The sequence below is a fragment of the Mytilus edulis genome, chromosome 9 (assembly GCF_963676685.1).
Source record: "Mytilus edulis chromosome 9, xbMytEdul2.2, whole genome shotgun sequence".
NCBI classification, from domain to species: domain Eukaryota; kingdom Metazoa; phylum Mollusca; class Bivalvia; order Mytilida; family Mytilidae; genus Mytilus; species Mytilus edulis.
Window position 1 is genome coordinate 47,223,811 of NC_092352.1, and position 12,600 is coordinate 47,236,410.

The window sequence follows — 12,600 nt, forward strand, 5'->3', positions numbered from 1 at the left end:
CAGTTGAATGACTTCTTCTAAAAAACAACCCCCAAGGGTGACTGGGGTATAGAAATATGGTCACTTGGTCTTCTCCCGACCGGCAGTAAAACGCGTATCGAAGTGGGGCGTCTCTTTGGCTGTGCGGGATCGTTAAATCCAATGCCTGGTGTAAAGAGAGTGCCATGCTCTTTGCACTTTAAGAACCCTTGCAACAACTCTTTTGAGGGGTCCGTAGGTGGCCTGTTGCAAGGCAAAATTTCTGTCCCTATCCAAGATACCCTCATTTCCAGTGGCAGTCCAAATTTCCCCGACCATCATCCCAGATGGCCTCTATTGTATTAACCTACCTATTGTATTTATTGTGAACTTGTTCTCGTCCTGAATATGCATGAAATATTTGCCACTGGACGTTAAGCAACCAACAATCAATCAATCTTCTAAAAAACAAGAGGTCCAGTTTAAATGCTATGATTTTATTTTACTTTAAGTATAGCCTTGTCCCAAACCTTAATATATTTCATAAGACCTCCCTTAAATTTTGTTTCACACACATTGAAAACCTTGAACTATTGTTTGTTGATAGAATGGCAAGGTTCTGTCAATCATTTGGATTATTTTGATTTTTGATTGACAAAACATTTGTTTATAAACAAATTTACATTTCACATAACCAAAATCCATAACCTGTAACAGATAACATGTAAAATATTTCATTTATACATTTCCCATGACATCTGTAAAAATGTTGGCACATTTTTATTTCAATTTTGCTTTCTGTTCTAGGGGATTAACATGTCTATGTAAACAATTTCTCCTGTCAATGAAAAAATTGCACTGCACATTACTTGGAGTATGGTGAATTTCCTGCTAATCAATTAGGTTTACCTAGATTGCAGAATCTTCCTATTGTATCAATAGATAATTTATAACATTTAAAACTTTTTAGTTAAACTAGTCCTTCAAAATTAATTAAAATGGAAATTAAAAGTTTTGTCATTTTTGCCTACATATACCTCCGTATAAATTTGTATTGGAACTCTTTTGCTAATATTCAGATGCTATTGTTTTAAACTCCTTATTCGTGATATCATCTTGTCATTTGACTTATGACCTTGAAGTACAATGACATTTAAATCCTCCTCTTGGCAATGATGAAGCTGAGATGCCAACTGAAACTTAATGGTACCTGGAAAATTTTGTCCTCATAAGTCATGTTGTGGTTTTGACCTTTGACCTCTGATGTTATTGAAAACTTTCGCTGTGGCAAAGCAATGAATAAGTATGACAAAATTAAGATGCCAGTTAGTCCTTTATTTTGCCTTCAAATTACTGAAAAGGAACTCCAATATGTTAAATCAAGGAGGTTATGCCACTTATTCTTGCAAGGTAATAAGAGGAACTAAAGAAAAACACAAAATTTTGTACTTTTAAATTTAATACTAACTATGTATTATGAATTACCTCAAGGATTATCTTCAGCAAAGACCTATATAATCTTTGAAGTAGATAGTTTATCATTGAAACATTTAAATTTGTAGATAACAATGATGTGTTTTCAATTAATTAATTACAGTATTTTAGAGTTTAAACAATTTACCTCCTCTTGTCAAATTAGCATAGATTTAAGAGAATTACACCTGGGTTAGAAAAGGTGATAAATTCGTTTAAATGATTTCATTCATGCAGGTGCGTTTTTAGATTTTCTTATGTAACATTTGTAAGTCCTTGAAACTGAATAATTTTGGTAGACCAAAGTTTAATTTTGGGAGACGTATATGATCTTAATTTAAACTCTTTATTTCTTCATGTTTATTTAGGTGATCTTAAAGGAGTCATCAAATCTAGACAAATCTTAATTTATTCGGTTATTTCTTCTGTTTCAAAAAATGAGAAATGGAAAACTTGAAACTGTGAACATACATAAAAGTAATATTAGAAAGAGATTGTTATGCAAATTTAGTGCCCCACTGACAATGATACCCATTAGTTAAGCTCTTTTTATGTACTGTGAAACAGATGATCTTTCTAAAAAAATACTGCAAAATGTAACTTATAGTATATGGTGCTTAATGTCTATCTTTTCCCAACCACCTTATTTCAATTGAAGACTTATAAAGATGGTATGAAATTTAACACACCTCTTCGATTATCTTTCCACCCTTGATTTCAATCAGCTTGATTTTAATATATCTTAAAATAAAGTATGTTTTTAGTATTATGTAATACAGGTGGTTTAGTTATTGTTGATTTAGGCGGCCTTGAACTGTAATAAAGTCCTTCACCAGGGGACCAGTTTTCCCTAAGGTACCACTGAAATAATCTGAATTAAATCTATGTAAATGATTATATTTTAGTTTGGTGCCGGAAAAATACATCTATAGAATTTATATTTGTATTTTTTCTATATTATAGATTATGCTTGATGACAAATCTCCAAGATAATCCAGACTCATCCTTCTTGTTTTTAACATTTTGGAATCCATATTTTGTACTCATTTGGCACTATATTCAATCAATGAAGGACATCTTCAATGTTATTTTGATTAATGTAACACCTTGCTAAATCATAGAAGAGTTTTGGTCCAGTTAGTAAAATCACTTTGATAAAATAAAAGGAGAAATGTAAAATGTTGTTCAATGGAAAATGTTTACATTCAAATATGAATTTAAATATATTCACATCAAGAGAAACAAAATAAAGGCGGCAATAAAAGGTGAATGAAAAATGAATGAAAAAGTTAAACGTTTTGACTCTGGTATTCATTCAAAATGAAATGTTCGATGTATTCTTAAGAATGTCACCATGATTAATGATGCTTAGGTTAAGGTAACCTGTTTGTAAATAAAAATAATGAATGAATTTTACTTTTGAGATCTGAAATGGGTGGGTGGTAGGGTGATAGCTTAATGTAACCACTAACATCCTGAACCAATCGTACGATTTATATCAGCATATCACCTGATATACCAGGTAACAATTAGTATTAGGTGGAATCATTGATTACAAGACAGATTAAATATGTTTGACAAATAAAAAAAATGCGTTAAAGGGATTTAAGATTATAGATATTGGAAAATCTTTAATCCTCAGACGAAATAAGTTAGACGCCAAGTTTGTTTATAGGTAGGACAACAGTGTTAGGTAGAATAATGACCATTTCAATAGTATTAAAGGATTAATAAGTACATTTTGTGTCAATAATTCTGTCCTAGTTGAATAAAAGGGACTATATTTTAATTTTCTTAGTTTTAATTTTAGCACAAATTTAAAAAAAGTTTCAATATCTTTTATCATATCTATGTTTTTTGTTTGAATGCGCCTTTGTTTTATGTATTTAACTAACATAACAAGTATTATGTTATCAGAAAAATCTATCTGCCCTGAGAGATATGTTTTGGTATAAAAAAAATTGTACTCTAAAAGTGAAATTTGATCCAAGGAACCAGCTTATTTACTTGTTAAAACCAGACATATTACATAATTTATTCTTTGATCTTAAAATTATCTACAATGCAGACTTACAGGATTTAATTGAAAATAATTAAGATACACACGAAGTACTTCATTGTGCCAAAGGGAGATAATCTTAATTTGGGGTTAATATTCAGTGTTAAATCACTAAGTATAGTGATATTTTATGGTGGAATTAATGATTATGTTACGATAGGTACCAATTTTTGTGGATAGAGAAAATTTAATTTTAAAAGGGATCCTTGATTTCACGGATTTACTAATCTGCATAAACTACTGAGCCTACGGAAAGTTATTCTTGTTTGAATATTTGAAATTGGGGTTTAGGAAATCCCAAAAAGTTACTGGAAAAGGGTGAATTAAAGACTTGTTAAATTAGCCTAAACTTATTCTCAAAAGTGAAATATGAAACAAATCAAAAGAACAGATAAGTAATCTTATTTTAATCCATAATATCCAGAAATAACTTCAGATGAAAATTATCAAGAACTTTATTAATTACAGACATGGATAAAAGGATGTCCAAATGTAATGGCTTTTTTCCAGGTTAGATTATTCCCCTTGCCAAATGTCTTACGTCTGTTGTAACAGGTGACCAGTCAATCATCGCTAATCAATTTGTTATTTTATGTACATAGGTAAATTGATATCAGATAATATATGTTTTATCTCAAGAAAAAGCAAAGTAGAAAAAATATAGGTTTTATTTGCATAGGGTAAATGAACTTAATACCTCTTGAATTGAAGGATATAATTACCAGTAACATATGATAACATATAATTCTGCAAATCAGACACAATGATAATGGGTCAGCAGTGCTGCATGTTGACTGTGGGTTTGGATCCAGAAGTGAACTGACACCCCTGCCCTTGAGGTCACAGTCATGTTATAAAATTGCCTCAGATCACCATGCAGTGCAAATTTGAAAGCATAGGTAGTCCACATTTCAAAATTTAAAATTAAAAAAAAAAAAAGTTCTTTTTAGATATATCTGCAGGTTGCCAGGTTGTTACCACCTTCTTGGTCCTTTTGCTGATTTGACCACACTTGAGCAACATCAATGACATGTTTTGTTTGAAAATATTTTCCTGTAAATTCCCTACTCATATGTTCAATGTGTAATTGTTCTCACTCCAGAGGTTACAACATTTTTTATGTCTGTAAACATTTTATTGTCTTGACTGATGCATGTATGTCAACATATACCTGTTCTGCCTATGACAGAAGTTTCCTGCAAATTTTGTTATAACAATGATATCTGCTCTTCCTGCAGTAACATATATTGTATACCCTTTAGTCTGTATGGAAGAAATACACTAAACTGTACTATTATAGAATATTTCTTCCTATAATGAAGGAACTTCTGTTTTATGACACATATAGATCCTACGTTTTGCAGATCGACAGTGGCATTGTCTGCATTAAGGTTCAGTTTGGGGTTTAAAGTTTTTTAAACATCAATAGTTCTTTTTAAAAGTCATATACTTTTTTAAGTTCAAGAATCTGGTGCAATTATTTTTTTTTAAATTGTCAAAAAGGTATTAAAAGGGAAATGAAACATTTTAAAAGTTGAATAAATGGGTTACTTGGGCACTACACTCTGTAACATCTGTCATTCCATGTTCTCTGTGCTAAGTATTTTAAGTATTATAGTCTTTTCTAATTTTCATGTTAAACTTGACAGTGTTGATTCTATTTATAAGTAGAAAAGTTTATGTTCTTTCTATAGAACATCCAGGATAAGAATCAATGTTGTGTTACTACACGAAGATAATCATTGGAATTTGCATGTTTTAAGAGCTAGAGCATGTTTTTGTAACTCAAGTGATTTTACGTGTGGAATATCTAATAATTGTAAGTAGTTTATGATGTTTTGTTTTCTGCTAGATTAGTTTCTGCCATATACATGCATTCTATATGCTTTGACAAAAAAAGGGGGTAACTTATGGTTAATGATTTAACTACGGTTAAAAATTTAACGGGTAAAATGTAAGATAAAATGTTTTATAACAAACTAGATAAATAGGTTTTTCCTTAAATCTCAGTCCGAAAATTATCCCCAGAAGGAGATCTCTTACTTTGGAGGTTGAAAAGTTGACTAACTGAATGTGCAGTTTAACCAGATTGATGTGATGGCTCCTTGAAAAATCTCCCCAATATATTTGTAGTAAAGATTAGTTCTTTTGTTCTCTTATACATTCAGTTTTTGTCAGATATACCCCTCACTAACATATTTAATATAATGCATAAAACATCTTACCAGACTGCATTATGTAAACAAAGTTCTAAGAAAGTTAACAAGTGCTATAGATATCTTGTAAACAAACTTTAATGTGGTTGTAAACAAACTTTAATGTGGGGTCATCTTTGCAGAGAATATTAAGGAAAAAAATATTTGAAACACTGCTGAAAAAGTTAAATGAAAAATTAACAAATAGTCCACATGCATTTCATGTCACAATTTTATATCACAATTTTATAAATTTGTAAACAACATTAGCTGATTGAGACATAAGACAATATAAAATCCGAAAATATTTTCTTTATAAAGTTGATGATGAAAAAGATAAATCCAAATAGTTTAGTAAGGATATCAAGTTCTCTTGTACACCATAACAGTTTCTCTGAGTTTTTCAATCTTCAGAAATACATTCTTGCACTTTACACATGTTTAACCCCTCTACACCACCAAAAAAAACAAACAAAAATATTTTTTTTTTTCAATTACTTGAATTTTTATCTAAATCTGAACTGGAGGGGTTGTGAATGTCATCAACAAATTCAAAGTGAAAAAAACTGTGATTTATTCTTAATTAATGTCAGTTTTATGTTTTAAAGAAATTTCAAGGCATACTACTATTAAGTGTTATGACCTAAACATTGTACAGATGAGTGGGAGTTTTAATGCTACTTGATTAACTCCTTGATTACTGAGAATTTTAACTAAATAAAATCAGAAAAAGTTGGTTAGGAAGATAGATTAATCGCAACCGGTATAAGCCTACACTTTTTCCTTTGTTATGTTTGTCTGGTTCCTTTGACCTTGTGGACTGATTCTATTAGTTACACAGTGTGTAATTGTCCTAATACGAGAATTTTATTGACCCGATAAATTCCGTATTAGGACAATTGAAAACCGTGTAACAAATTTATCCTGATTTTGTTATATAACATATAATTATATTTAAATTCAATATAAGGACAATATCAACCAAATATATTTTAGATATTTAATCTAAAACTGTGAAAAATTAAAATATTAGGACTATGAAGCAACTCATTTTTTTATTTTTTCATTTTGTCAATGGTATAAGGGAGATAATCCTAATTGACGTAATAAATAAGGGAGATAATTCCTATTGACGTAATGAAAAATTAGACTGAAATTTATTAGAACAATATCAGCCTATCAAATTGCGAGAAATTACACTAAATCAGGATAAATTTGTTTGTAAAGTGATTTGTTTGATTTGTAAAACTGATTCCATTGGTTTTGCATACTGATTCATTTGGTTTTGCAAATAGATTCATTTGGTTTGTATATGTTCATTTTAAAAGAATTCAAAACATGTATTCAAAAAATTTAAGTAAAATTACTGGATGAAATTTTAAAATGTTCTATTGTTTTAGTAACTATAGCATTAGTGAGGGGGGATAGGACCTTTATCGGGACTCCGGGATCGGGTGTTTTTAAGCTCGGGATTTCGGGATTGATCCTTTCGGGATCCGGGAATCCTTTTTTTCGGATTTCGGGATGTCGGGATTTGCTTTATTTAAATTCGGGACCTCGGGATTTCGTTTTTTCAAGTCCGGGATTTCGGGATCAAGACCCCTCCTATCCCCCCTCATTAGTTATTTTTTATTTTATAGAAAATTTAAGAATACAATTTTCAGTATAGATACCACAAAACAGGTTTAATTGATAGATTGCAAAAATGTTAAAATGTTAGCAGTTACACTCAGGATTTTGAGAAGTATCAAGTACTTATAATTCTTCAAATCTTAATTTAAAATCAATGGGAGCATTCCAAATGAGAAAAAATCAACTTAATTTTCAGTATGCACTTGAAGTTTATATTGTCATTAGATTAATTTGTTGATACAAAATGTCAAATTAGCTGTATTATATAAGTTCAATAAGTTTTATCAAGTCTGATCAGATAAAACCATTCAACTTTACTGTCTACACCCAGTTTGAAAGTACCATTTAGTTTTATGTGGATTATTGGCCAATCAAAATGTTTGAAAGTACATTTCTGATTTAATTGGCTTTTAAAAGACAATTAGCAAATCTAGAAAGGGGCATAACATATTTTTCTTTAAAAAAAACTCATCAAAGATACTGGGCCTATAATATAACACCTGTTTCATAGCTCTACAAAAGCCAAACATCAGTTGCACCTAAATCAAAAAAAGTTAGAATGCCAATTTAAATAAATGAAAAAGCTGAAAAGCATGAAGAACCCAAATTGATGAAGGTTTTTTCCAAATAGGCTCTTATGTTGTACTCTTATACCACTGTCCCAGGTTAGGGGGAGGGTTGGGATCCCGCTAACATGTTTAACCCCGCCACATTATTTATGTATGTGCCTGTCCCAAGTCAGGAGTCTGTAATTCAGTGGTTGTCGTTTGTTTATTTGCTACATATTTGTTTTTCGTTCTTTTTTTACATAAATAAGGCCGTTAGTTTTCTGGTTTGAATTGTTTTACATTGTCTTATCGGGGCCTTTTATAGCCGACTATGCAGTATGGGCTTTGCTCATTGTTGAAGGCTGTACGGTGACCTATAGTTGTTAATGTCTGTGTCACTTTGGTCTTTTGTGGATAGTTGTCTCATTGGCAATCATACCACATCTTCTTTTTTATATGAGCTAAGGTAATCTTTTCCTGGGGTCAAAAGCCTTTTAGTGTCCCTTCAAGATAGGTTGTTTGTTTTAACTTAAAGAAATGTTTTATGTTCTTGGCAATTTTTCAAAACAAGAATATACTGAGTGCTGCAGGTTTGTTCAACAGGTTTCAGTCAAATTTTTATCAGATGCCAAATGTTTCATCACTGATTAACAAATCCTTGTCAGTAATCAGTATAAAAATTATAAAATTTTAAAGATTTAGAGCACAAAAAATGCATCAAAGATATTCCAGGCTTATAAGAGATAGAGCAGGTTTTCTGTTCCTATATAAACATCCTGATGGTATAAGATAAACAACCACAGCCTTTGAAGACATGGAAAGCTTTGTTGTTAAGTCTAAAACACCAAGTCAAGTCTTGTGTGTGTAGTATTATGTCATAGATTTAAATCATTGTACAACTTAAAGTGTAGTGCGTTAGCTTTGTTTTTAAAATGTTATCGTTTCATGTAATCATGACTTTGATATCCTCTATCTATATAACTGTAACACAGCCAGTGAAAAACAGAATTTGTTTTGAATGGCAAATTGATTTGCTTATATTGCAAATCTCTTGAGATCGTAATAGAAACATATGCTGAACGAACACAAAATGTGTTATGAAAAAACCTAGTACATTCAAATTAACTATATATTTTATGACTCATTTGTGGGATTATATCTACAGATTTTAAATGGGTAAGGACTGTTAATATTGACTGTTAAGATGAACATTATCTTAATTTTATTGCTTTTGAAATGTATTATGTATTACTTTGATTTTTAATATGCAATTTTAGTTTTTTATATTATTTCTTTTCATGTTGTTTTATTTTGTTTATTTACCTTTTTCTTTTGGAAGTTATGTTTTCAATTGGAAGGCAAGTTTTGTTTACTTTTTTACTTTGCAGTATACCTACACTCTTTTAACTTTTTTAAATTTCTAACTTATTTTCTTCTTTTTTTACAGATACATGTACCTCAAAATAAAAGTCATTTTTACCCCTAAATTCCCACTTTTATTACCCCCTATATGCCTCATCCCATTTTGTTTTTTAATTCATAAATTATTTTTCTGAAAAAATGTATCATCTTTTCATAATATACTAGGAGCATCTGTATCTGTATCTATAAATTTTTAATGTGACCTACATTTTATGCTTCACTGATTTCCTTGCAATTTGTATTCATCATCATTCTTCAAAATAAAATGTCTGAAATTAAAGTGTGAGTTAGAAGGAAAACATATTGTTATCATTAACCTTTCATTAAAATCATAAAATAAATGTTGTCTCGATATTTACCATAATAGAAAAAGACTATATGTGTTCAAATGTGTTCAAATGATTGTATGCCCCACCCCCTTTTCTACCCTAAAGTGTTCCTCATGTATCCTCTTCTCAAGGGAACTCATGCTTTTAAGAATGCTTTGAGACATTACAATTCAATTGAAAAAGCATGCATAGTACTAATTCATATGACGTAGGAAAAACATGTTCTGACCATATGTCATTGTGTCTTATGTCATACCATTCCTCTGAAATAAAACAGTTGTCTAGGTTGTTTCCTTTATCATTGTAGATAATAGATCTGATTTTTTTTTTGTACAGTAGTGTTTATGACTAACATATGGTTCGATGTTTTGTTTGGACTTGCAAATTTCATAAGAATTAACTGTACTTGTCTAATTGTTTGGTGAAATACATGGTTTACCTTTATAAATTGTGACTTGGATGTAGAGTTGTCTCATTGGCACTCATACCACATCTTCTTATACCTATGTATATCTGAAGCTTATTTTTAGAAAGTGTATCTGTGGCAGATCCAGGATAGAGTGTGGAGATGGAGAGTATATGCCCACTATTGATGACCAAAAAAAATCCTCTGTTTATCACAATTGATATGATAAAATTGTCCCAAAAAAAATCAGTATTTATTAACTTTTCTTGAGTTACAGTCTTCCCCGTCCAGTAATAAATCCTGGATCCGCCCTGGTGTATAACGATAGTTTTCAACTTTTTATGACAACACTATCTTCAAGAAAAGTTAGAAGTTGTTATATTTTAGTCCTTTGATGGTTAAACCCTATCCTTCCTTATAATGCCAAAATGACCTTTGTGAACTTAGGCAAGATTAAAATAGCAAACCTAATATGTTTTGAGATTTATATCTGTAAAATATATGGGCGAAATCATTTGAGGAAGGATGTTTAAATTATTCATCTTATTTTTCTTTTATTTCAGACTTTACGATGGTACATGTATATAAAAGATGATTGTGAAGATATAACAAGTTAAACATCTACAGCTTGTGAGATGAAGTTAATGCCAAGATTTCTACTTCTGCTATTTTTGCTATCAGCACTGACCATGTTATTTGTTGCAAAGTGTGGCCTACATATTGACCTAGAATCTAGTCAAACTGGTCTGCCAATACCTGACCACGATCATATCAAATCTAGGGGATTATTTAGTGACGTTATAGAAGAAACTGAAAAAAAGTACCAAAATAAAATTGATGAACTTCAAGAAAAAATAACAGCATTGGAAAAATCTATCAGAGATCAAACTACAAAAATGCAAAATGTCTCAAGTCCGAAACCTAGTCCGTCCGAAATAATAATTGAAGGTGTGAGCGATGTGACCTTTAATCAGGTGAATGTTTCAAATGAAATGCAACAGTATTTTGAAGGGAAATTAAAAGCAGCTGAAATTTTACATGGTGTTGAAATGAAATCAGAATATGAAATAACAGCATTTAATAGATTTACTATAAACCGTATTTATCTTGTTGACCCTGGATTAGGAAAAAGGGTTGTTGAAAAACCCATAGGTCTAAAAAGGAGGGATTTACATGAAGTCTTAACATTTGCTATAAATATTTTAAACAAACAAAGACCAATGGAGTCTAAACAATTTAGTTTTAGTGATTTTGTTGAGGGTATTTATAGGACACACGCAACCTCAGGGACTCATTATGAATTATTTTTCCGAAATTTAGACTTTTTGACTGATAAAAGTAGATATACGAAAGTTGTTATAATGAGACCATTTGGACCACTATTTTCTGTTTCCACAACCCAAGTTAACACTGGACAGGAATGGATTAATTTAATTTTGCCGCTTAAAAATCGCCTAGATTCTTTTATGCAATTCATGACAAGATTTGAAGAAACTGTTATTGCAAAAGATAAAAGAGTTTTCTTAACTGTTGTATATTTTGGGAATGAAGGTTTAATGGGAGCTAAAAATATTATGTCTGCAACTGCAAAAAACACAGGATATAAACATTTACGACTTGTAAATTTAAATGAAGATTTCTCCCGAGGTCGAGGATTGCAAGTTGGAGTTCAGAACTGGAAGAATGGGGATGTTATACTATTCCTTTGTGATGTTGACATTGTTTTTTCACTAGAATTTTTAGAACGTTGCCGTCTCAACACAGAGAGAACAAAAAAAGTTTATTACCCCATTGTGTTCAGTCTGTATAATCCAAAAGTAGTTTACACATTGCAAGGTTATCCTATTCCACAAGAAAAAGACCAACTCGTTATTTCAAAACAAACTGGATTTTGGCGAGATTTCGGCTACGGAATGACTTGCCAGTATAGATCTGATTTTCTCATGACCAAAGGATTTGATGAAACTTTTAATGGATGGGGTGGCGAAGATGTAGCCTTGTATAAAAAATATGTGCGCAGCCACTATATGGTAATGCGAGCCACAGATCCAGGCATTTTCCACTTGTGGCATGAAAAATATTGTGACCCCAAACTACCTACCGAACATTATGAGGGGTGCATCAGATCAAAAGCATTATCAGAAGCATCTCATCCACAGCTTGGATTTTTAGTATTTCAAGATGAAATGAAAAATCGTCAAAACCAAACTAATTTATCTCTCAGGAATAATAATCCAACAGTTAGAAGATGACCAACAAAATAAAGTTGTTTTTTCTAAAAAAAATAGTTTATTTTGTAGTTTAGCTACCAAGCTTTTTTTTTAAAGAATTTCAAAATAGCTAATCCAAGAGTTCAAAAATAGAAAAAATATTTAAAAAGTTCCTGAACAGCACATTAATTCATAAATGCCTGTAAAGCAGAATTTAATTGTTAGTTTGAATTAGTCAAAATTTGAAAAGAAAAGACAAACAGCATGCAGTTTACAAAAACACCACAAAGAGAGCTCAAAATATAGCAACAAAAACCACCACCTTAATCTAAGGGGGTTCATTCTTGATCTCAAGAAGGTGTGGTTGT

General features: G+C 30.9%; 1 protein-coding gene across 9 annotated transcripts in view; it reads left to right on the forward strand.

Moving 5' to 3' along the window:
* Window positions 1–12,307, forward strand: part of LOC139489725 (chondroitin sulfate N-acetylgalactosaminyltransferase 2-like) — a 57,215-nt gene extending 44,908 nt beyond the window's left edge. For 7 of the 9 annotated variants that reach the window (XM_071276469.1, XM_071276470.1, XM_071276475.1 and 4 more), the window contains one exon: window positions 10,586–12,307. In XM_071276469.1, coding sequence (XP_071132570.1) covers window positions 10,658–12,274 — 1,617 coding nt within the window. In that variant the 5' untranslated portion in view covers window positions 10,586–10,657 and the 3' untranslated portion in view covers window positions 12,275–12,307. Of the gene's footprint in view, window positions 1–5,184; window positions 5,310–8,755; window positions 9,042–10,585 lie in introns of those variants that run through there. The other 2 variants (XM_071276478.1, XM_071276477.1) reach the window with 2 other exon arrangements.
* Window positions 12,308–12,600: the final 293 nt, after the last annotated feature.